The 26400-nt window shown below is 39.9% G+C and overlaps 1 protein-coding gene across 2 annotated transcripts in view; it reads right to left on the bottom strand.

The window, feature by feature from the left end:
• Aldh1a2 (aldehyde dehydrogenase 1 family member A2) overlaps positions 1-26400 on the bottom strand; it is an 89676-nt gene that overhangs the window by 34018 nt on the left and 29258 nt on the right. Inside the window, exons 2-7 of one of the 2 annotated variants that reach the window (XM_052187864.1) lie at positions 15818-15895; positions 15473-15613; positions 12855-12984; positions 5711-5772; positions 3576-3704; positions 3351-3464 (exon numbers count right to left, since the gene is read on the bottom strand). In XM_052187864.1, coding sequence (XP_052043824.1) covers positions 3351-3464; positions 3576-3704; positions 5711-5772; positions 12855-12984; positions 15473-15613; positions 15818-15895 — 654 coding nt within the window. Of the gene's footprint in view, positions 1-3350; positions 3465-3575; positions 3705-5710; positions 5773-12854; positions 12985-15472; positions 15614-15790; positions 15896-26400 lie in introns of both variants that reach the window. The other variant, XM_052187863.1, reaches the window with a different exon arrangement.

The raw sequence follows: 26400 nt of genomic DNA on the forward strand, positions 1-26400 counted from the left end.
TCAGAATTAGAGACTTTTAAATGACTCTTGCAACGGGACAGTTTCCACTGAAAATCCTACGTTATGTAAAAACTTTGTTCTTGGAGAGCTGGGCATAGTGGGTCACACTTGTATTCCCTGACTTTTCTAGGCTAAGGCTGTTCATAAGTTTGGGGCCAGCATGGCCTGCAGAGTAATACTGCTTCAAAAAATAACACCCTCCCTCAGAGGAGAGGAGGAGGAGGGAGAAAGTACAGTGGGAGGGGCTGACTGGGAGGGGCAGTGAGAGGGATGTAAAGTGAATAAGCAAAAAGTGAATAAGAAAAAAATAATTGGAGCGCTCAGGAAAAAATCAAACAAACCATCAATATCCTCTTTGTGGGCATCTGCCATTCTGGACTTCAGTGCAGCCGGCTGCTGAAGGCATGTGCGAGACTACAGTCAGAAGCAGTGCAGTACCGTCTCGTCTGGCGCTCTGGGTAAGGCCTACAGCCTTGTAACTCACTAACATGCAGCAGGGTGAGTTACTTAGCCTTCCCAGCTGTGCTAAGCTTGCCCCTGCTGTGCTTCTTTGGCTGCTGAGGTAGGATGTCAAGCATTTGGCTGGCACAAGAAGTATTTTCTCAATCAATGTTGACTATTACTATCCAAAGTTTAAAGTTTCCATCAGAATCATTCACTTTCTACAACTTTGTTGAGATTCATTTCATACCCTATAAGATGTTCCTTTTGATGTATGTGGTTCAGGCAGTTTAGTTTATTAACAGAGCTGTACAACCCCTACAATGATTACAGCTATCTAAATACAACAAAACCACAAGAAATTTCATATTCATCCGCAGTCACTCATCTTAGCCCTTAGCAATCACTAATCTGCTTTGAGTGTATACATTTGCCTCTTCTAGACACTTCTCAGTTAAGTATGATCATAAAATATACAGCTTGTCATTACCAAATTCTTTAAGTTCCAAAGTTGACCCATATTATGCGTGTTTCATTCCTCTTTTTATTATTAAAAATATACCACTTGTATCCACAATATTATCTATCCATGATTTGATAGACATTTGGAACATCTCTACTTCCAGGAGTAATAATGTTATAAACAGTTGTGTATAGGTTTCTGTGCCAGGCAAATTTTGTCAAGTGCTTTTTTTTATGTCTAGTGATACAATCATGTAGCTTTTACTTTTTATTCAACTAATATGGAGAATTAAATTGATTGTTTTCTATATTAAACCAACCTTGAATTCCTGGATTAACTTCTATTTGGTTGTAGTATACAACCCTTTGTAGATACTGACTCATTCATTTGGAAGTATCTGATTCAGGATTTTTACCAACCATCCTCACCTGAGGTAAAGATGGAGGTTTCCTGTGATTCCGTTAAAAGCCTGCCTAGATTTTTGCCTCCATTTTAAATCCATAATTCCTTCCAATGGCTTGCTTTGTGGATATTATTTTCTAGTCAGATCCTAATTGGATGCAGGTGCTCTTTAGCATCTAGTCTTTAGCAAATACTTTTAAAGGAACAGAGTCAGTGCATCCAGAAGAATATGTCCATTTTACATCCACATCTTAGGTTGCATGTTTCATATATTTCAAAATTATGATAGCAAGTAAAAGTCAAATAAAAGTTTGGAAACCGAGAATGTTAATTAGCTTACAAGTCCAATTAGCTTATACCAAACCAGCAAGAGATCATTTAGCTAAATATCGTTAAATTTGCATCACCTGACTTTAAGAAATCGCTAGATCTCTCTGGCAGGTATGCTGGTCACCAGCCACATACAGTCTATAGAACACTTGAAATATAGCTCATAACACTGAGTTGTGCTATGAATGTAAATTGAACATTAGATCTCACAGATGTCACCAGGAACAGAGAATGTAAAATATAGAGTTAGTAATTTTATAGAGATAGGCTGAAATGATATTTTAAAAATATTGTATTAAGCTGGGCAGTGGTCGCACACGCCTTTAATCTCAGCACTTGGGAGGCATAGGCAGGTGGATTTCTGAGTTTGAAGCCAGCCTGGTCTACAGAGTGAGTTCCAGGACAGCTAGGGCTACACAGAGAAACCCTTTTTCCAAATCCCCCACCCCCAATATTGTATTAAACATGTTATAAACCAATTTCCCATGTTTCTTTTCCATTTTCTACTGGGACTGACAGACACAGCTCTCCTTCTTTCTCCTAGCTTGACTCCTGCAGCCCTGTGGATATCCACACCCAGTGCTGCTGTCCACAGGTTCCAGCCAAGTACACCTGCCGCTCTGGAGCAGTGCTAGGCTCACAGAAAATGACGAGAGTAGCATTTCTACTTCCATGATCTGATCCAATCCTAACTGGATGCAGGTGCTCTGTAGCATCTAGTCTCTAACAACAGTCTGAGGTCTTTTCATCATCTGAACCTGAGTCAAAGACATGATAGAACAGCAGATTTGTGATGATAAGGAATCTAAGCCACAACTCGTATTTACCTTGCTGTTTGTGGTTTGATTTACTAGATAAAAACAGTTTTTACATTTTTCACTATCTGAAAAAAAAATAAGGTATTTGTTGATGTAGAAAAGTGACATAGAATTCAAATTTTGGCATCTATGAAAAAAGTTTTACACATGCACAGCCTGACTCATAAATTCATATATGATGCATGTGTGGTCTAGTTAGGCACAGTGGAGTATGAAATGGAGAGTCTGGCCTTTCACAGAAATCTCTGCTGACCAGTGCTCTATAGCATCCCTATGGCTTACAAGGCAGTCAGCTGCCACTTGCTTCTACAGGGCCCAGTGAAATATAAAGGGAAAGTTGTTCTGTTTCCTCCATTATAGACTAGATTATATCCCCCACTTCTCTACTTGCTTCTGTCCTATATCTTGACTAAAAGAAATGTCCAGAGCCCCAGCCTGAGGGGTAGTTTTTGCACAGACAGAATTACAAAGATCCAGTGTGCACCTCTGCTTTCACATCCATTGGTGATCTGTAAATGAAACTGGTGCTGCCCCTTGAGGGGCTTGGGAGGTCCCTGTGGGTGTAGACCCTGTGGGTACTATTAGCAGCATTTATGTATGTATCTATTGTGCGTGCGTGTGTGTGTGTGTGTGTGTGTGTGTGTATCAGAGGACAACCTCAAGTGTCTGTCACTCTCAAAAGCAGTGACATTTTTTCATTTTGTTGAGGCAGACCCTCTTCCCTGTCCTTAAACTTGCCAAGTAGTCAAGGTTGGCTGGCAAGCCACCTCAGAAACCTGCCATCTCCAGCTGCCTGCATGGAGATTGCAAGTGTGCACGCTATACTCACATCTCCATTCAACCCCTTTACTCACTCATGGGACTCCCCCTCAGCCTGTGGTCTCTCAGGTACTCACCTCAGTAGAGCCTGTGAAGGCAATCTTGTCGATGCCAATGTGAGAAGCTATTGCTGCCCCTGCTGTTGGCCCATACCCTGGCAGGATATTGACGACACCCGGTGGAAAGCCAGCCTAAGAAATGCAAATTGGAAGAAGTTGTGTGTTGTGTCTCCCTCCAGGCCAGCCATGCTCTGCTTCCCAGGCTGCACGTGAGGGAGGGGAAGAGATGTCAGTTTTCCCTACCTCCTTGATGAGGGCTCCCATGTACAGCGCACTGAGTGGTGTCTGCTCTGCGGGCTTGATGACCACGGTGTTACCACAGCACAGAGCAGGAGCAATTTTCCAGGTGAACATCAGCAGGGGGAAGTTCCACTGGAGGGAAAAGCAAGGTTAATAGATAGGGAAAATGTTTCTCCATTACTTTTTCTGTCTTCTCAATTTTGAAAGAAAGAAGCTGGAACTTCTTGGATTTTCAAAACTGTTATGAACACAGATCATCTCCACCACCAAGTGCAGACCTTGGGTTTCTGATGACATCACTATGAAGAGGACAGCGCTGGCCTTCAAAGTGTCTCCTTGCCCTGTCCAGAGTGCACTCACACTCTGAACGCCCACCTCAGGAAAGCTCATGCTGAGGAGGAGCAGGAAGTGACTCTTCTCTGTTTAGCTTTACTTTCTATTTTGCTTTCATATTTATAAAATTTGGCTTTGTTCCATAGTCTCAATATATGACTTTTCCCCTTAAATTTTGAATTTTTATACCAAGATTTTTCACATTGATATGAAAACTGTTTTGAGTACATTATCTAAAAACTGAAGCCATAGCTATTAATTATTTTTAAGACAATGTGACTTCAATGTGGCCTTTTCATATGCACTGTCATAAAAATACAGCTAAAAATAAAAAAGTATAAAATGTATATTTTATAAGATGTACCAAACAATGAATATACAAAAATTTCATCAGCAAAATATAGCGTGAATACAAAACTAAAGTATCTTTATGAGAATATGAAAATGGGAACTAACATGGTTTAAACTGATTTTGATAGAATATTAAGCTTGTATCATCATAAGCTCAGCCATGAGACGTCTTTCTATCAAGTGTCTGATAACCACATTAAGGAAGAAAACAGTGTTCCAGGTCCCCTTGCTTCAGCCCCTGATCACAGTGTCTCTCTGCCTGAAGCATCTCAGCTGCCATCCTTGAAGGATTTTCACTGGCTCTGGGAAGCTGCAAAAATATACAAGTGTCTGGCCTTCACCAAACACCCAATTTCTTTTCCCCTTAGTTGTTTATAAACTTAGGAGTCCTTGGTGATGTTTTAATTCCATCTACAGTGCGTAAATCTTGGAGGCAGTAATTGAGGGAGCTAGCTGACAGGAGTTCTTGTCTTGTGAGGGAAGCTGAGGCTCTGAGGATGGGGAGAGCAAGAGGGCAGCTTTGATGCTTGCAGAGAAGGTGGCAGACACAGGGGGATTTCCCTGAGGAGGTAGAGGAAGAACTCCAACCAAAACTTTCTCTTTCCTTTCTTCATTCATAGTGAAGCTCACAAATAAACCAGGGCTTATTGGTCATTTGAACAGATATTAATAAGCCCCTAAGAATCTTTGGCTCCCAAATTCAAAGATTATTCTTGAGACATTCCTCTATGTGTTGAAAGAAAAAAAAAACTTTCTTGTCTTATCTATACTGTCTTTAATGTCAGCCTAGTCCACCTCCCCCAACCCTGGTCCCCGATATCCCAGTCAGACTATGAGATAGTCCTGTTAGGCGCTTGGGTGATGCTTCGTGCTGTGCCGAGGGCGTGTACGGGAGAGAGCGAAGGACAGTGTTTAATGTTCCAATCCAAACACTAGTCACTACATCTATTTTTCTTTACAAGATAGACAACAGCCTGGAATGGTTTCAATTTGGACTGTGATCTTAACTGTGCTGCTGTGACTTTTAAAGCACCTTTCTCTAGACTGTGAAAAGAGACAGTGGGAAAGGGGGATAATGAGACCATATAACACAGTATGCCTGCAAAGATTCTGAGTTGCCATCTAAAACAGAAACAAGCAGATAGGTCTTCACAACCAAGGGGCAGTTAATCGGACACCGTCATTGGCTTTGCTTGTTTTTATCAGGAGACTCCCATGACTTGAGAACTCTACTCATGGTTATAGGCCTGAAACTTAATTCACCTGTTCAAATAAGCATTTGCAGAGAGGCTGTTAGAGATATGTCAATGACATGAGCTCAGGTTTTTCTTCCCAGTAACGAAAACCACACATCACCAAGGAAAACCACACATCACCAAGGACCATGTTTTATATGTCTTTAAGAGAACTGGGTCAAATGAAAATAAATACGAAGTGTGAGGAGATGCACTCACTGGGATGATCTGTCCACACACTCCAATGGGCTCATGTCTTGTGAAAGTAAAATAGTCTCCATCTGAAAGAGATAAGCATGGTCACGTCACAGAGAGGGTCAGGGGAGAGAGAGGAGTGCTGATGTGGCCGCGGAAACCAGAAATGAGGCTTCCTGCTCATGAAGCATGGCAGAGCTAGCCCTTAGGGGTAAGTGTGCATGCGTGTGTGTGTGTGTGTGTGTGTGTGTGTGTGTGCATGTGTGTGTGTGTGTGTGTGTGTGTGTGCACGCGCAAGCGCACATGTGTGTATGAGAGAAAGAGGGTGTGTATGTGTGTGTACGTGTGTGTTTGTATGTGTATGAGTATGTATATGTGTGTGCATATGTGTGTGAGAGAGGGTGTGTGTATGTTTGTGTGTATGTGTATGCTCATTCATGCAGGCAGCTACAGATAAACCTACCATATAAACAGAACAGACAAAAGGACATCAATAACAAAATGAAGGACAAATTTATGATGCACAAAGTAGTCATGCAAGAGGAAACTTAAAACTGGAACACATCATAAACTCAGTTTTATATTAAATATTAACACATATAGAATACTTAGCTGATTTAAATGCCAAGGTACCTCAAACTTTTAAACAGCTTTTCTGGGTAGTTTTCAAAATTAAAAGCCATTAAACAAAATTGCTTACTTTATTGCTATTGCATACTTTAAATGCTGGGCAGCTGGGAAATACGAGGAAGAAAAGGAGAACATTCCCTCACTCAATGCACTGTCTCAGGCATGACCTGGGGCTGGGGGACACGGGCAGGTAGGTATCCCTAGGAGCTTGGAGGAAAAGCTCCAGAGACACTGAACAGCCTTGCTTCTCTTATGGGACCAGTAGACCCTTGAAATAATTAGGCAGGCAGCCCAAACCAAATCCTTTAGAAAAATGCTGTTGCTTTTATCTGGGTACTTTAAGAAAGCCAGCTGAGCCAAGTCTTTGTTTCCCGATTTGTTGCTGGTCACTTCACTAGTGGTTTGTCTGTCAAAAGCAGAACCACCTCCCCCAAGGAAAGTGAAGTCACACTAAGCCTGGGGCAGGCTGACTGCTGAAACAGGGGATGGAGGTGAGGCTAGGGGGGTGTGGGTGAGACAGAGACTGATGGCGCAGTAAGCTGTTTATCTTCATCCCTCAGCACATCCTAACCACTAACATTTTTCACCCAGGGTCATTTCTGCTAACTTCAGAACTATATGTTTTTAAATAAAATTCTCTTTCTGCTCCTCTTTCTCCTCCCAGCCCTTCCCATCCCCTCATCTTCAGTCCTTATGCCCCAAATTAGCTGCTGTCCCCTGCCTTCATTTCTCGGAGCACTTTCCCTTGCTCGAGTTTATAGGGCACCTCCTCACCACAGGGTCCTCAGGCTGCTGTCTTCCCTCTGTTCTCAGTCCCTCCCTGGGCGCAGTCTCAGAGTACTGTCAAGGACTGCACGTTATGTATGCTAGTGCATTTGCACTGGGATTTCTTGATTAAAGTGTATGTGTCTTTAATGTTTTAATAAACATTTGAAAATCATCCTTTATCTAAGTTATAAAAAGTCCTAACAACATGCTCCATTTTCTACTCTTTAACCAGTTTCCTGAATATCTGAATTTTAGCCAAGCTGAAATCTAGAATATGGCAACTTGTCCTGTGTTTAACTTTGAATTGTGTTTAATGATATTTAAGGATGAACGTACTAACCATTTTCAATTTTAAATCCTTTGCCCCTTTTCTACTAGGTTCTTCATTGTTTTAGTTATTTGAGGAACACTGTGAATATCAAGGAAGTTAGGTTTGAGGTCCAAACCTTTCCCTCAATCTTCACCTTGTCTCCTGGTGTTGTTTAAGTGCCTATGTGGAGGAAAGGAGGGGGTGGGCAGGCTGTGCAGGTGGGACAGCAAGCCAATGCACAGGACCCATCCATAGGATGATATTTAGTCCAAGTGGGAATCAACAGATCAGTTAACTACACCAACTCTGCATGGAGCCAACTCACGAATTTTATAAACAGATGCCCTCAGCTGTGCCAGTACAAGTCACTACTGCCCATTGTTCTTTGGAAAGGGCTTCCACCATACTGGTCAATACAAAGAAAAGTTCACTGACAAGGAAAGTTACCATACTAAACCATACTTTAGCTAAAGTGATGCACTCAAGTGGCTAAACACAAAGCAGTGAATCTGGGGGGGGGGGTTGAACTGAGATGGGGGATGGATGAGTTGCAAGAATAGGGAAGATGAAGAAGACAATGTGAGAAAACGGTGGTTCAGGGTAAACGCAGTAGTCACCTACGTAAGCACAGCACAGTGACTCACAGGCTTCTTCATCCTACATATACAAGATTGCCAAGGTATCATGCAGTGTTGAAAGCTACTGAAAAATGAAAGGAAGGAAAGAGACATGTAGACAATTGCTTTAGAAGCTGATCTCATGGGGAGTAAACCTGACTTGATAATTGTGTCCCAAGATAAACTGAGTTACGAGGAATAAAGTGTACTTGATAATCTGTTCACAGATTTGATACACACTGAGCTAAAGGTTGGCACGGAAAGGGTACCAGCTCCTGCAGTCCTCGTGGCTGGTCTCACTAAGTCCTAAATAAACACAGGGTATCTTGTCTCTTGAGCTTTTCCCAAGAGAACACTGACTGAAAAGAATAATCAAGGGTCCTGGGCCTGTGAACTCAGTGGGTGTTCCTACATGTCCAAGAGATACCCCCAATTAGGCAGCTGTGGTTCCCGGAAGACATAAGACACATACCTTCTCCTGGACCCTTGGGAAGAACTGATGGCACTTAGGTTAGAGGCCCTTTGCAGCTATCAGGACCCTGCTCCAAGTTCCCAGATCTTCTAGACCAGGGCTACCTTGGGCCAGTCACTTGGGAGCTACCTTCCTAATCTTTTCCAGTGTCACTAGCTCTATCACTTGTAACAGAGCTACTTGCTGGCCTCATTTCAAGGAAAATGACCAAAGTGACAACTTTCACAGGTTAGTAACATTTTTCTTTGCAAAGTCTTCAAACCTGAGAATTAAAATAAAACAAACCTACTCATTTACTACTGTGTGGAACCATGTTTGCAGGCTACATATGTTGTCTGGATACGACTTGGTGCTTCTCACACTTCAGTGTTCAAAGCACCAATGATCTTGCTGAATACAATCTGAATCCTCTGGTCATAAAGAACGTAAGAATCTTACAATTAGATAGTCCATTGTGCTATAAACTTAAACATTACGTTACATTACATATGAACATTGCATTAATTTCTGCTGAGTATGCACACCAAATAGGCACATTAGGAAGAGCTTTTGTCCTAGAGGAGAGAGTACAGAATAGGCCTCTTTGTGAAAAATCAAGCAACTTCCCTACATTTTTTGTTGGGGGATTTGATTAAATTACACAGGGGATGAAGGAAAGAAAGGAAGGAGAGAGGGGAAAGGAGGGAAAGAGAGGGAGACAGAAAGAGGCAAAGAACCAACAAATTGGGAAAAGATCTTCACCAATCCTACATCAGATAGAGGGCTAATATCCAATATATATAAAGAACTCAAGAAGCTAGACTCCAGAAAACCGAACAACCCTATTAAAAAGTGGGGTACAGAGTTAAACAAAGAATTCTCACCTGAAGAACTTCGGATGGCAGAGAAGCATCTTAAAAAATGCTCAACTTCATTAGTCATTAGGGAAATGCAAATCAAAACAACCCTAAGATTTCATCTTACACCAGTCAGAATGGCTAAGATTAAAAATTCAGGAGACAGCAGGTGTTGGAGAGGGTGTGGAGAGAGAGGAACACTCCTCCACTGCTGGTGGGGTTGCAAATTGGTACAACCACTCTGGAAATCAGTCTGGCGGTTCCTCCGAAAACTGGGCACCTCACTTCCAGAAGATCCTGCTATACCACTCCTGGGCATATACCCAGAGGATTCCCCACCATGTAATAAGGATACATGCTCTACTATGTTCATAGCAGCCCTATTTATAATTGCCAGATGTTGGAAAGAACCCAGGTATCCCTCAACAGAAGAATGGATGCAAAAAATGTGGTATATCTACACAATGGAGTACTATTCAGCCATTAGAAACAATGAATTCATGAAATTCTTAGGCAAATGGATGGAGCTAGAGAACATCATACTAAGTGAGGTAACCCAGACTCAAAAGGTGAATCATGGTATGCACTCACTAATAAGTGGTTATTAACCTAGAAAACTGGAATACCCAAAACATAACCACACATCAAATGAGGTACAAGAAGAAAGGAGGACTGGCCCCTGGTTCTGGAAAGACTCAGTGAAACAGTATTTGGCAAAACCAGAATGGGGAAGTGGGAAGGGGTGGGTGGGAGGACAGGGGAAGAGAAGGGGGCTTATGGGACTTTCGGGGAGTGGGGGGGCTAGAAAAGGGGAAATCATTTGAAATGTAAATAAATTATATCGAATAAAAAAAAATTAAAAAAAAAAAGAAAGAGGCAAAGACAGAGCGAGCCATACTTAGTTAATTAAAGATTTAATATTTGAGTAATTCCTTCAAGGAAAACACTACTTTTAAAGACAGGGATTAAAAATGTTTTTAAAAATTTAATGTAAGTTTTATTTTCAGATTCTGGCACATCCTGGAATAAAGTCTAGTGATATAATTGTAATTATAGTCAACATATCTTAATGTATCAGAAATTGAGATATGTAATATGAACCTCAAGCTCCAGGGGATAACAACCAGGGACACTTCAATAGCTGTAGCAAGCCTTATATAGCCAGTAACAATAAAGATGAGTTCCTTTAGTAACGTAATCTATAGAATAATTCAGTGGGTGGACGCCATCTTGCTATCTCTAATGTTCACATAGAATTACTCTGTGTTTGAGGGTATAGCTCAGTGGTAGAGCATTTGACTGCAGTAGAATTACTCTGAAGGAGATAGTAACCCTTTAAGGAATCCAAGTAGCAAACATTTAAAGTAAAAACAGAGACCTATTCTATTCTATACTCTAGTGAATTCCAGTGTATGTAGACACCATGCAGTGTAGTCTGAACATTTTTCAATAGTGAAAAATTCTATGGCTGCTTATTCAATCAATGAAACTTTATATTAGCATAAAATGGCACTAAGACTATTCCTTCCAGGAGTCTACTGGTAGATTCTAAGACGTGATATTATTTGTTCCGGAGTCTTCCATGAATAGGCCTCAGCTTGAGAAAAGGTTAAGTTTCCTCCTCTGCACTTGGTCCCTGTGTCTTTATATAAAGTGAGGTTAGCTTCATGGATCCCCAGGTTCTCTGAACATCTCTGCAGCGTCTCCAAGAGGTTCCTGGTGAAGAGCTGACTTCATAGCTTCCCGTCACCATCCATTCATATCCTACTAACTACCCCGGTTCTCCTCACGTGGTTGTAGCAAACAGCCCTGGCTCTCATTGTGATAAAACAGGATTAGAGTTCACCATTCACTACTGACAGCACCAGAATGAGCTGGCTAAAGGCATTTTTAGTCATTCTTCAGTTTAAGTGGTAGAACTGAAGTAAAAATGAAACTGATAAATAACTATATATGACCTGGGTAGTTTTTAATCTTTGCCATATATGTTGACATATCATAAAGCTACTTTATAACAAAATTCAGCTTAATGTATGGACCACATTTTCCTACTTACTATAAAATCAATAAAAGCATCACTCATTCAGAGGAAACCAGGAAGCACCACAACTCCTCTTTCACCCTTAGCAAACTGAGTAAGTTTTGATCCATCCTCCACAGGGAAGCTATGGGCAAGAGAGGAACAGAGGACTCTGATTTGAGTTACAAAGATCGAAAGGTGGAAATAATACTTCTTAGGGCTACTACAGCAGAAGAGATAATAAACAGGCAAAAGGAAAGTATTCAATAAATCTAAGTAATGATTATTATTAATCATCATAAGTAGGAGTTGCCAAAGGAGGGTCAAAGCATGGGATTTATGGACAGAGAGAATGGCTCCTCCTCTGAGTGCTAGGCAAGAAATAATGGATCGTGTTAGAAAGAGAGCAGCACCAGGGCCCTTGTGGAGCCAACTGATAGTGCATAATTCTGCAATAGCAGCTGACAGTGGGTCTTACTGAAGTGGAATACAGTGTGGGGGTGAAACCGCCAAGTCAGAGGAAATAGAGTCTTGTTGAAGGTTCAAAATGATCACCACTCAACTTCTCAAAAAGCCTTCTAGAAAAAGGCTATTCTTCAAGAAGATAAATAAGGTGGACAGTTTTTCTCTGTTCCTGACTGACCGTCTATAGTCAAAGTGCACAAAATACAGTATTGTAGTTTTTAACACACATTTCGGTCCTTAGACCTGACATTTACTAGCAAAGTGACTTGGTTGAGGCACTAAGTTTTACTATCTCACTAGGCATGCACTCTTTAATTCTAGTCTGTCTTACACTGGAGTCTTATTGGGGTCTTCAGATTATAAATGGGAAAGAACCTGTTTAATTGCTATGCAAATGAACATTCATTATTTCTTGTGTTCTACTGCCAAACAAAAACTGGGGATGTTTTGCAGAGAAATGCAGGTAATACCACATAATAAAGACCACATGACCTTCCTAAATTCTAGACTTTAACAATGAAATTAAATTGATATTGAATTATGGTGTTGCAAAAGACAAATGTGAATGGACTGCACTAATCTGAAAAGAAATATCTAAGTAGTTATGATCTCCTTTACCAAATTCTCCTCAGGAGCTTCCTGGCTTAGTCTCACTAGACTCCTTACCAAGAGGTGAGTCCACATGTCACCTTCAGTCAGTCTCTTTCCTATAAAATTTCTTCTATCTAGTGGATAGATACCCCTGTAACCCCTTCTGCCCTCAAACTCTTCCATACTGAGTCTAACCTAATTCTTAGCAGCAAATCTTTGCATACCTACCCCCTGGATGACTGATTTAAATGGCCCTCCATACTTACATGTAGACTATACACAAAAAGGGGACATAGAAATGGTTAATGATGCAATCTGTTTGGCCTTATACTGGGTTCAAGCTGACACAGTGTCTCATATCTGCAGTGTACATGGCTTCTCTTTATGTTTATGAAGCACTCTGGCAGAGCCCCACATTCCCACCCCCCCTTTTTTTTAACATACTCACGTTTCACGTACCTACAGGAATGGTCATTCCATGAATTTTATCAGCCCAGCCTGCATAATACCTCAGAGTTTTGATGACTCCCTGCAAATCGATGTAAAAAGCTTGCAGGAATGGCTTACCACCATTTAGGGATTCCATAGTCTATAGGAAAGGAAACAGAATAGTTAAGACTTCAGAACTTGGTAGTGACACACTAGTTTCTTCAGAAGAAGAAACAAGGAATGGAGGGAACCTGGCTGGGTGTTAGTGGTGATGCACATTTGTTCAACTCTACTTTCCCAAAGAGGAAGGTGTCCAGTCCTAAGAGGCTTGCATTAGCTACGAGTAAAAGACCACAATGGACACACATGTACTATTCTTGTGCCTGTGTATTTTCCTTAACCACCATCTAGATATATAAACACAATGCTTCTTTAACTGATGATAAAGAAATCCTCTGCTTGTCAAACCACCTTCTGTTATATTAATGGTCAGAGTGGAATGGAGATCTTTCTGAGAGTGCACTAGTAATTCGAATCCACAAAGAGAGGCAGGGACATCAGTTTTGTAAGCATTCAACATGGATATAAAATGTTCTACACAGCTGCCAAGCCCCCTGCTGAGTCGTGAAATATTCATGGCAGAGCGGGCTTATTTATTACCACCAAATAAACAAGATCTCCTCTGGGGAAGCCCAGACTTTAACAATTTAAAGACTGGTTTTTGTAAACATTTATGTTAACAACCATTATCTATTAAGAGTAAAGTATCTGGTCCATTTATAAAAATAGCAATAATAAACAGCTTTACATTATAAACATTATTTTAATGACATGTTCCTAAATTGATTAAGTCTGTTACAAAAACAATGGCCACTGAAACAATGAAGTAAGACTGTTTTCATTTGAGACATACTAGACTGTTAGATGTTTAACAAATGAAATAAACAAAAATGGATATTTATAATTTACTGTTTCTTTCTAGAAGAACATTATATAACACATACTGGCATAAAATTATTAATTACTGACAAAACTAAAACTGAAATGTTTCCCACTCACTGAAGTTAAAGAACACTATTTATTGCTGATGACAGCCCAGCTCACCTACTCACCGTACACAACCAAGCTCACTTTAAATGCTGCTTGTCACTACACTGGCTCACTTTTATAAAAGAAGATTCAATAAGTTCCAAGTCCTTCTAAAAACATTTATATAGTCACAAATTGGATAATAATTTCTCTGTGTACTTAGCTAGCGAATAGCGAAGGTCTACAAAGCACAGAGAAAAAGTAGAGTCCATAACTGACTGAGGACCATCCAAGAATGGATCTGTGGCATACACTGTCTAAATTCTTAAGTGATCCTTATCTCCAGAAAAGTCTTTATTCTCAAAGAAACTAGGTATTTAGAAAAGACTTCTTTTTTTTAATTAAGTTGTGCATCTGTACGTGCATATATACACGTGCACATGTGCACATAAGTACAGATGCCTACACAAGCCAGAGATCTGATTCCCTGGATCTGGAATTTCAGGTAGTTATGAATTGTTCTATGTGGGTGCTGGGAACCTAACTCAGGCCCTCTGAAAGAGGTGTACTCTTAACTGTTAAGCCAACACTCAAGTCCTCAAAGTAACTTTTACTTTAAAAACAACAGGGCTGGTGAGATGGCTCAGTGGTTAAGAGCACTGACTGCTCTTCTGAAGGTCCTGAGTTCAAATCCCAGCAACCACATGGTGGCTCACAACCATCCATAATGAGATCTGAAGCCCTCTTCTAGTGTGTCTAAAAACAGCTACAGTGTACTTACATATAATAATGAATAAATTTTGCCTGTTGTAGTGGCGCACACTGGTAAGATTTGCTGAAGAAGGCATAGGCAGGAGGATCAGGAGTTTGAGGCCAGCCTGGGTAACACATTTTTTAAAGGGCTGGAGAGATGGCTCAGCGGTTAAGAGCACTGACTGCTTTTCCAAAGGTCCTGAGTTCAAATCCCAGCAACCACATGGTGGCTCACAACCATCTGTAATGAGATCTGACACCCTCTTCTGGTGTGTCTGAAGACAGCTACAGTGTATTTACATACATAAAATAAATAAACCTTTAAAAAAAAAGGAAATGAAGCTTTCCTTAAAAAAAATAAAAACAGCAGCAAAAACAAAAAAATCCATCAGATAAGAAGTTCCTATGTGTGCTGTGTGTGTGCATGTGTGTGCACACACACAACTGTTCTAGTGAAAAATGGCAATCTTTATCATAATTCTAAAATCTGGCAAGACGAATGAAGTAGAATGTATGAGGGTACACATCTTTCTTCTCCTATTTGATCTGCAAAAGAGCCACTTGGCATTTGTCTTCTACAAACAGCCTGGAGGTCCTGTTCCTTAATGCTTTTGTTTTGCTTGTCAAGTGAATGTGTTTTGCTTTGCTTGTGGGGGGTAAGAAAATGAGAAAGGAAGATCCTTAGTAGTGATGCAATGCTATGGCTTTTTTTCTTCAAAATGCCACAAAGAGCTTCCCCAAAGAATATATATAAAATACAATTCTACCCTCCCCTAGCTCCCCTATCTGACAATACTTCACACAATACTTTCCAGCTGAGTGGTTGTTTTGGAGTAAAAACATAACTGCTTTCTTATTTTACTTACTGCAAGAGTCGCCCTGTCCCGTTCCACCAAGTCTGCAAGCTTGTCCAACAGACGTCCTCTTTCAGAAGCGTCCATCCTTCTCCACACAGAACCAAGAGAAAAGGCCAGCCGGGCTGCCTGCACTGCCTTGTCTATATCCACCTGTTAATGACAAGAGGCACAACTGAAGAGAAACAGTACACACACACACACACACACACACACACACAAACCCTACATGCTGCTATCAAAGAACCTGAGTTGGCATCTAGAACACATACTCATTGTTTTGCTGTTATTGGTGATTGTTCCCCAGGAAGTCTTCTAAGCAATACACACCTTGTCTGCCTCTTGAACTTCACACACCTGCTCTCCTGTGGCTGGATTACAGACAGGGAACACTCTCCCACTCTCTGAGTTCTGCCATTCATTGTTAATAAAGATCTACGGAAGGACACAACAGAATGGGATATGAGATCTGGAAGATCAGAAGACAAGTCAATCAATATGGAGGCACCATGGTAACACCACTTCTATTCCTTTATAGGTACAGACATAGAGTCTGAAGTCTTGAAAGACATTCAGAACAGTATCAAGTCGAACCTCTCTCCTAAAGCAGGAGGAACATATTCTTAGGACAGCTGCTTCATCCAAAGATGAAGTAATAGGAATCTTTACTTCAGTGAACATGTCAACCAATTAGAGTGCCCTTCCATCGATAAATATAGAAAGACCAAGCATCTTGTGTACAATCCCACACCAAGACTAACACTATTGTGGCCATTATCACAATTTCTGGCCATTATCTATAGGGGAAAAACCCTGGGTCAAAGTGATGTCATTAGGACTTTCATATCAGTTTCTCTGCATGAGGAAATCTTCAAGGAACCTGAACGGTGCTAGAATAAGTATTTCCCTAATTATAGTCAGTTCCTCAATTAAAAATTGACTGTAACTCGTCTAACTAGTGAGTTAAACAAAGCACATGTGTTAGCAAAACCAAAGGGCTTCTAGAATTTTCAAACTGGTCTAAGATTTTATTAGAGGCATGCTTTTCTTACAGTTGAGAAGGGTTTTAAAGAGCTCTTCCCAGTGTTCCCAGTCCATAGTGTTTGAAATAACACTGTCTTCTGGATTCAGGTTTACTTTTTAAGTGTATTTCTAAGAGTTGCATGACTTTCATTATTTCTTGTAGGTTTTCTAAAGATCAAATAGAAAAAAGGTTTTATTCTTTTTTTATATTTGTTTATTTTTCTTCCTGTGTGTATGTATACATGTGTGCCCACCGTGACACATGTGTGGAGATCAGAAGACAACTTTTGGAAGTTTGTTGTCTCTCTTTCTACTGTGTATATTCCATGGATCAAACTCAGGTAGCCAAGCTTGACAGCAAGTGCCTTTACCCACCAAAACAACAAAAACCAAAACAACCCCCCCCAAAACCCCAAACAAAACAAAAAAACAACTAAAACCCCTTACATTTCAATAGGACAAAACTCATTTTTTTTCCTAGTAGCACTTCTAGATCCACTGATCACGTAAAAAATATAAGAGAAACTGGAGGAGTTTAAAGTCGTCCAACTTTTCCTGCATCTTGAAACATTGTGCTAGTTCATTATTTGAGGATTTATTTCATCATTGTGCACCAAAGATTTCCTTTTAATGCTTAAAAAGTAAAAATAAGCAAGTGAACTCATCGGCTTGTGCAGAAACACGTGATGGCTTTCTGTCCCCAGCTCCCCAGTTACAATGACCACAACTGGACATGTTAAGAAGCTAAGAAAACAGCTCAGAGACATCATCTTGGTCATATTTTTTTAACCTTTTATTGAACAGAGTTAAGAATTCAGAATCAAGCTTCTTTATCATGGGACAGAAGGCAATTAATTGTGAAAGATGCGTCACAGTCCTTAGATTGGAAGGTGGAGGAAGAGACACATTTGAGATGTTTCGTTGAGGGCACAAGGGGCTATCTAGTAAAATCTTTAAGAGGGTCTAAGATAAATTTTCTCAAACTCTAAACAAAGAATCAGCCTGCGGTAGTATAGCTCAGTGATAGAATGTTTGCCTCATGTACATAATCCAAAATTTGATTTCCAAAATGGGAAAAAAATGCTAGCTAACAACAGTATCCATCCTCCCCAAAAAAAGGAGAAAGAGAAAAAAAATCACTCAGTAAGAATTTAATCATTTAATATTGTATAAGAAGGTTACCACGGCACCAAGCCATATTGTTTTAGCAGAAATATATATGTGATAATTCCTTTATCTTTATGACATCTATGAGTAAACTTTACTTGATACAACATTTATAAAACCAAAAATGAAAGGCCTTTAAACTATAACATTAAATAAATTAATAATAAATTATAATATTTAAAAAGTGGACATCTTCGAACAAAATGATGAGCCATGGAACTTTTGGGGAAGACTGCACTGACAGAAGGCAGGGTCAGGAAGAAGCAGAAGCACTGACCAGCATAGCAACCCAGCATAGCTGTATTTAAAAATCTGGAATCAGTACTTGAGATGAGGGAGATGCTCCAGATTGCTCGTGGCAGCTGCTGTGCAGGTGACTGTGTTCACCCCGTGCTTGCCTCCATTAGCGATTTGTAACCAGGTCAGTATGAAATGGCAGTGTTGCTTCCCATACCTCAGTTCTTACCTTGTTCTCAATAGCCTGTTATTCTCACACTACAGTTTGCAAAAATCACCAAAAATGTAAAAACTTGCTAAAAATATTAGAAAGGGTTCATTTGGGTCAGAAGGCAAATGTGACTGTTCTTCTTGATACCACAGTGTCGATGTTATGAAGAGGTTTGCAATGGCCAATAATGGGATCCGAGTCTCTGAGGACCCTGGTGCTTTCCTTTGTGGTCCACACTCAGTGTCTGCACTCCTCCCACTTGGCTCTGTGCTACGGTTGTTCCTTCTCCAGCTCAGCAATTCTTACATTACTTGGACCTAAGCTGATAGTTTCAGGGTTTCTATTTTTATTTCTAAAACTTATTTTTTGTTATTCAAAATAACTAATGATAGTAACAGATTATTACTCATGGAATGTCAAAGGCATCTGATATTTAATGACATAGTTTAATGAATAAACAAGTAACAGGTAAAATTCCCCAGTTAAATCTCAGGTAGTAGGTGTGAAGGAGCAGGGGATTTGGCTGCTCAACATCTGTCAGACACTGCAAGGACCTCCACTGAAGGAAAAATCAATAGGAGAACTTTTAATGAAAATTTGGAGATTCTTGTATTCATGCCTCAAGGATCTCTTTTCCATACTTATTTCTTGCAAAGAGAAAATTACTACTTGGCAAACACCACTTCAGGTCTAAGATCAGACTTGACAGAAGTGATGAGACCTATTGGTACCAGTCTGCTCCCCATGTGAAACCTGAGAGGTGTGAGGTCTCCACTGCAGCAGTTCTCCCCAATGATACAACATGGGTTTAATCAGGACCAAACTTTGGCTTATCTAAATTAAGCAACGTTCAACAAAAGAGCTGCGCTTGCTCTTCTACAGAGCTAAGATCATAAAGGAGGAAAAGAGTAATAAGCCACAAAAAAAACCCAAAAAAACAAAAAAAACAAAAAACCCAAGATTGCATCATATCACCCTGGACTATCTCCTGGACCAGAGGAAGACAAGAAGAGAAGAAATAGAGAACTTAGCATTAGAGAATAATATACCAAAGTCAATTTCCTGATTTTTAATATTATCCTGTGGTTATATGAGAACATCTAAAGAATCTGGGAGAAGATTTAACAGTACTTTTCAACTTATTGTTGATTGTAATTATTTAAAAATTGAAATGTTGTAGTGCTTTTTTTTTTTACTATAAAATGTCAAAACGAACATTTTGAATCAAGAAATAAATGGCTCAACACCTTCCTTTCCCAAGGTGTTCTTTAAGTATGAGTTTGTGGACACACCTATGGCCACTTGATCCTCGACAAAGAGGCTGAAAACATCCAATGGAAAAAAGATAGCCTTTTCAACAAATGGTGCTGGTTCAACTGGAGGTCAGCATGCAGAAGAATGCGAATTGATCCATCCTTGTCTCCTTGTACTAAGCTCAAATCCAAATGGATCAAGGACCTCCACATAAAGCCAGACACTCTGAAGCTAATAGAAAAGAAACTGGGGAAGACCATTGAGGACATCGGTACAGGGAGAAAGTTTCTGAACAGAACACCAATAGCGTATGCTCTAAGAGCAAGAATTGACAAATGGGACCTCATAAGGTTACAGAGTTTCTGTAAGGCAAAGGACACCATCAAGAGGACAGATCGGCAACCAACAAATTGGGAAAAGATCTTCACCAATCCTACATCAGATAGAGGGCTAATATCCAATATATATAAAGAACTCAAGAAGTTAGACTCCAGAAAACCGAACAACCCTATTAAAAATGGGGTACAGAGTTAAACAAAGAATTCTCACCTGAAGAACGTCGGATGGCGGAGAAGCATCTTAAAAAATGCTCAACTTCATTAGTCATTAGGGAAATGCAAATCAAAACAACCCTAAGATTTCATCTTACACCAGTCAGAATGGCTAAGATTAAAAATTCAGGAGACAGCAGGTGTTGGAGAGGGTGCGGAGAAAGAGGAACACTCCTCCACTGCTGGTGGGGTTGCAAATTGGTACAACCACTCTGGAAATCAGTCTGGCGGTTCCTCCGAAAACTGGGCACCTCACTTCCAGAAGATCCTGCTATACCACTCCTGGGCATATACCCAGAGGATTCCCCACCATGTAATAAGGATACATGCTCTACTATGTTCATAGCAGCCCTATTTATAATTGCCAGATGCTGGAAAGAACCCAGGTATCCCTCAACAGAAGAGTGGATGCAAAAAATGTGGTATATCTACACAATGGAGTACTATTCAGCCATTAGAAACAATGAATTCATGAAATTCTTAGGCAAATGGATGGAGCTAGAGAACATCATACTAAGTGAGGTAACCCAGACTCAAAAGGTGAATCATGGTATGCACTCACTAATAAGTGGATATTAACCTAGAAACCTGGAATACCCAAAACATAATCCACACATCAAATGAGATACAAGAAGAACGGAGGAGTGGCCCCTGGTTCTGGAAAGACTCAGTGAAACAGTATTTGGCAAAACCAGAACGGGGAACTGGGAAGGGGTGGGAGGGAGGACAGGGGAAGAGAAGGGGGCTTACGGGACTTTCGGGGAGTGGGGGGGCTAGAAAAGGGGAAATCATTTGAAATGTAAATAAATTATATCGAATAAAAAAAAAGTGTGAGTTTGTGGAAAATAAAACGACTCAGAGGCTAACTTAAAATGCAGACCTGTGTTGCCAAAAATGTTTAATTTAAGGGTTTTCCTGCTATTTTGACTCAAAGATTTGTTAGTAAGTTTCTAGAAAATTCTGTTTTACAGTGTTATGAGTTTCAGAGTAAGGAAAAAAGTGGATTCCCCACTCCGGAGTGCTTCAAATAGAAAAAATATCTGACTCCCAGTCTAACTGTTGCTTAATTTCTTTATAAATGACAAGCATGCACTTTTAATATAATTCTGTGGTGTGAGTGAAGGCAAAAGAACCAGACAGCCCATAGAAGAAGGAACCTGCTCTTTTCAGGCTCCTAAGAGGATGGGACAAATTAGCTTGTGAATGTTAACTTTATTTTCATGGCTGTGAAGAGTCCCACTGATGTTTTACAGGTTGTTGGTGGTATTAAAAGACATACTGGATATGGTGGGCTCTTTATTAATGTTACTGGAATGAAATGCATGTGGCGAGGGGACATGAATCACTGTCTAACATCTTTACAGATAAGACTAGAACTACAATACCTCTGCACCGAGACAAAATCTTAAACGTACTGAAGAATGAAGACTTTATTTGGGCAAGACATTTTTATTATGTTCTGTTGCATTTTATGCAAAAGGATCTGTGTAACAAAAGCACACGTTGAGCTTTATCATATTGGAACACACTATGAACACACCATCCAAGCACTAGACTATCAGTACCGCTGTCCCTCCGGAGTGCTTCTCCGTGATCCCACCTCCAGTCCGCTGTCCTGCTACTACAGTTGACATCCAGCTGGACTGCTCATGCATCTATTTTTACATGTCCTCTTTGCTTTTCTTGTTCCCGTAGACTGTTAGAGGCATATCTCTATTTGTGACTCTCACCTCAGTCCTGAGAAATAGGATGTTTATCTTTATATTCAGCATTGTATCTGTATGTCCTGTGATAACTGAGAAATCTGTTTCTTTTTTTTTCTTTTACTGAGATTTTTTTATTTTATTTATTTTCTTAATCCTTATTTATTTTTATTGGTTATTTTCTTTTTTTTTTAATTTTTTTTATTCGATATAATTTATTTACATTTCAAATGATTTCCCCTTTTCTATCCCCCCCACTCCCCAAAAGTCCCGTAAGCCCCCTTCTCTTCCCCTGTCCTCCCTCCCACCCCTTCCCAGTTCCCCGTTCTGGTTTTGCCGAATACTGTTTCACTGAGTCTTTCCAGAACCAGGGACCGCTCCTCCTTTCTTCTTGTCATTTTCTTTATTTACATTTCAAATGTTATCCCCTTTCCTGTTTTCCCCTTCGAAAACACCCTATCCCATCCCCCTGCCCCCTGCTCAACAACCCACCCACTCCTGCTTTCCTGCCCTGGCATTCCCCTATACTGGGGCATCGAGCCTTCTCAGGACCAAGGGCCTCTCCTCCCTTTGATATCCAACAAGGCCATCCTCTGCTAAAAATGCAGCTGGAGCCATGAGACCCTCCATGTGTACTCTTTGGTTGGTGGTTTAGTCCCTGGGAACTCTGGGGGTACTGGTTGGTTCATATTGTTGTTCCTCCTATGGGCCTGCAAGCTCCTTCAGCTCCTTGGGTCTTTTTCTCTAGCTCCTTCATTGGGGATCCTGTGCTCAGTCCAATGCTTGGAATCTATGTTTCAAACTTAGACCCTGAAGTGAACTTGTCAGTGTAGGCCATAGCTCCATCATCTTTGTCTTTATAAATATTAAGTTATTTATTGACTTTTTCTCATACCACACTGTCTCAGTACTAGACCTTTTTAGTTAGTTAGTCTTAAGCTGGATAACGCTAGCCTTCCAACTTTCTTCTCTTTGAATAGTTAACTATCCTGGGTCTTTTGCCTTTCCATATACACCTTAAAATCTGTTTGTTGATGGCTACAAAGTAATTTATTAAAACTTTTGTGGTTTAGCTTAATCTACAGATCAAGGTAAAAAGAGCTGACATTCTAACATACCAAGTCTTCCTATCTATGGAATATCTCTCCACTTGTTTAGGTCCCTTTTGAATTATTTTAGCTAAACTATGGCTTATAAAAAATATATTCTTCTAAAGATACTGAAGTCAATCTCTCTCATCTGACAATTCCCTCAATGGTACTATGTATGCAGACAGGCATTCCATTTCAGTAACTTTAAATCCCAGTGCTTGTTTCTTATATAAAGGTTGTTCCTGCAACCTTGTAATCTCTCACCCTTGTAATCTGCAACCTTGTAGTTTTAAGAAGCTTCCTGTTCGATGATTTCCTGTCTTCTACTCCTCCTGGGGGAATTAGCTTCTTCTTGTTCCAGGGCTTTTAGGTGTGTCGTTAAGCTGCTAGTGTATGCTCTCTCCATTTTCTTTTTGGAGGCATTCAGGGCTATGAGTTTTCCTCTTAGCACTGCTTTCATTGTGACCCATTGACTTGGGTATGTTGTGTTTTCATTTTCATTAAATTCTAAAAACTCTTTGGTTTCTTTCTGTATTTCTTCCTTGATCAAGGTATCATCGAGTAGAGTATTGTTCAGTTTCCATGTGTATGTGGGCTTTCTGTTGATTTTGTTGCTATTGAAGACCACTTTTACTTCACAGTGATCTGATAGGAGGCATGGGATTATTTTGATCCTCTTGTATTTGTTGAGGTCTGTCTTGTGACAAATTATATGGTCGATTTTGGAGAAGGTCACATGAGGTGCTGAGAAAAAGGTATATTCTTTTGCCTTAGGGTGAAATGTTCTATATATATCTGTTAAATCTAATTGATCCAAAGCTTCAATTAGTTTCACTGTGTCCCTGTTTAGTTTCTGTTTTCCTGATCAGTCCGTTGAAGAAAGTGCAGTGTTGAAGTCACCCATAATTATTGTGTTAGGTGCAATGTGTGCTTTGAGCTTTAGTAAAGTTTCTTTTATGAATGAGGGTGCCTTTGCATTTGGAGCATAGATGTTCAGGATTGAGAGTTCTTCTTGGTGTGTTTTTCCTTTGATCAGCAAGAAGTGTCGCTCAGTGTCTCTTTTGATGACTTTAAGTTGAAGGTCAATTTTATCTGATATTAGAATGGCTACTCCGGCTTGTTTCATGAGACCATTTGCTTCTAAAATTGTCTTCCAGCCTTTTACTCTAAGGTAGTGTTTGTCTTTGACACTGAGGTGTGTTTCCTGTATGCAGCAAAATGTAGGATCCTGTTTACTTATCCAGTCCCCATAGCCCTGAGTGCCTCCAAAAAGAAAATGGAGAGAGCATACACCAGCAACTTAATTACACACCTGAAAGCCCAGGAGCAAAAAGAAGCGAATTCACCCAGGAGGAGTAGAAGGCAGGAAATCATCAAATTCAGGGCTGAAATTAATCAAGTAGAAACTAAGAGAATCAACAGAACCAGGAGCTGGTTCTTTGAAAAAATCAACAAGATAGATAAGCCCTTAGCCAGATTAACCAAGGGGCACAGAGACAGTATCCAGATTAACAAAATTAGAAATGAAAAGGGAGATATAACAACAGAAATGGAGGAAATTAAAAAAATCATCACATCCTACTACAAAAGCCTATACTCAACACAACTGGAGAATCTGGAGAAAATGGATAGTTTTCTAGACAGATATAAAACACCAAAATTAAATCAAGATCAAATAGACCATCTAAACAGTCCCATAACCCCTAAAGAGATAAAAGGAGTCATAGAAAGTCTCCCAACCAAAAAAAGCACGGGACCAGATGGTTTTAGTGCAGAATTCTATCAGACCTTCAAAGAAGACCTAACACCAATACTCTTCAAACTATTCCACAAAATAGAAACAGAAGGAACACTACCCAACTCATTCTATGAAGCCACAATTATGCTGATACCAAAACCACACAAAGATCCAACAAAGAAAAAGAACTTCAGGTCAATTTCCCTTATGAATATCGATGCAAAAATACTAAATAAAATTCTTGCCAACCGAATCCAAGAACACATCAAAATGATCATCCACCATGATCAAGTAGGCTTCATCCCAGGGATGCAGGGATGGTTCAATATAAGGAAATTCATCAATGTAATCCACTACGTAAACAAACTCAAAGAAAAAAAAACACATGATCATTTCATTAGATGCTGAAAAAGCATTTGACAAAATTCAGCATTCTTTCATGCTGAAAGTCTTGGAAAGAAAAGGAATTCAAGGCCCAAACCTAAACATAGTTAAAGGAATATACAGCAAACCAGTAGCCAACATCAAACTAAATGGAGAGAAACTTGAAGCAATCCCACTAAAATCAGGGACTAGACAAGGCTGTCTTCTCTCTCCATATCTTTTCAATATAGTACTTGAAGTTCTAGCTAGAGGAATTGGACAACATATGGAGGTCAAAGGGATACAAATTGGAAAGGAAGAAATCAAATTATCACTATTTGCAGTTGATATGATAGTATACTTAAGTGATCCAAAAAATTCCACCAGAGAACTTCTACAGCTGATAAACAACTTCAGCAAAGTGGCTGGTTATAAAATCAACTCAAGCAAATCAGTAGCCTTCCTATACTCAAAGGATAAACAGGCTGAGAAAGAAGTTAGGGAAATGACACCCTTCACAATAGCCACAAACAGTATAAAATATCTTGGTGTGACTCTAACCAAACATGTAAAAGATCTGTATGAGAAGAACTTTAGGTCTCTGAAGAAGGAAATTGAAGAAGACCTCAGAAAGTGGAAAAATCTGCCATGCTCTTGGGTTGGCAGGATTAATATAGTTAAAAGGACCATCTTGCCAAAAGCAATCCCCATTAAAATCCCAACTCAATTCTTCATGGAGTTAGAAAAAGCAATTCTCAAATTCATCTGGAATAACAAAAAACCCAGGATAGCTAAAACTATTCTCAACAGTAAAAGAGCTTCTGGGGAAATCAATATCCCAGATCTCAAGCAATACTACAGAGCAATAGTGTTAAAAACTGCATAGTATTGGCACAGCAACAGACAAGTGGATCGATGGAATAGAATTGAAGACCCAGAAATGAATCCACACACCTATGGTCACTTGAGCTTCAACAAAGGAGCAGAAAACATCCAGTGGAGAAAAGATAGCCTTTTCAACAAATGGTGCTGACCTTCAACTGGAGGTCAGCATGCAGAAGATTGCAAATTGATCCATTCTTATCTCCTTGTACTAAGCTCAACTCCAAGTGGATCAAGGACCTTCATGTAAAACCAGACACACTGAAACTAATAGAAAAGAAACTGGGGAAAACCCTTGAGGACATAGGCACGGGGAAAAGTTCCTGAACAGAATACCAATAGCTTATGCTCTAAGATCAAGAATTGACAAATGGGACCCATAAAATTACAAAGTTTCTGTAAGGCAAAGGACACTGTCAAAAGGACAAAATGGCAACCAACAAACTGGGAAAAGATCTTCACCAACCCTACATCCGATAGAGGGCTAATATCCAATATATACAAGGAACTCAAGATGTTAGACCTCAGGGAACCAAATAACCCTATTAAAAATGGGGTGCAGATCTAAACAAATAATTTTCACCTGAAGAAATTCGGATGGCTGAGAAGCACCTTAAGAAATGCTCATCATCATTAGTCATTAGGGAAATGCAAATCAAAACAACCCTAAGATTTCACCTCACACCAGTCAGAATGGCTAAGGTTAAAAACTCAGAAGAC

The sequence above is a fragment of the Apodemus sylvaticus genome, chromosome 7, assembly GCF_947179515.1.
Source record: "Apodemus sylvaticus chromosome 7, mApoSyl1.1, whole genome shotgun sequence".
NCBI lineage: Eukaryota > Metazoa > Chordata > Mammalia > Rodentia > Muridae > Apodemus > Apodemus sylvaticus.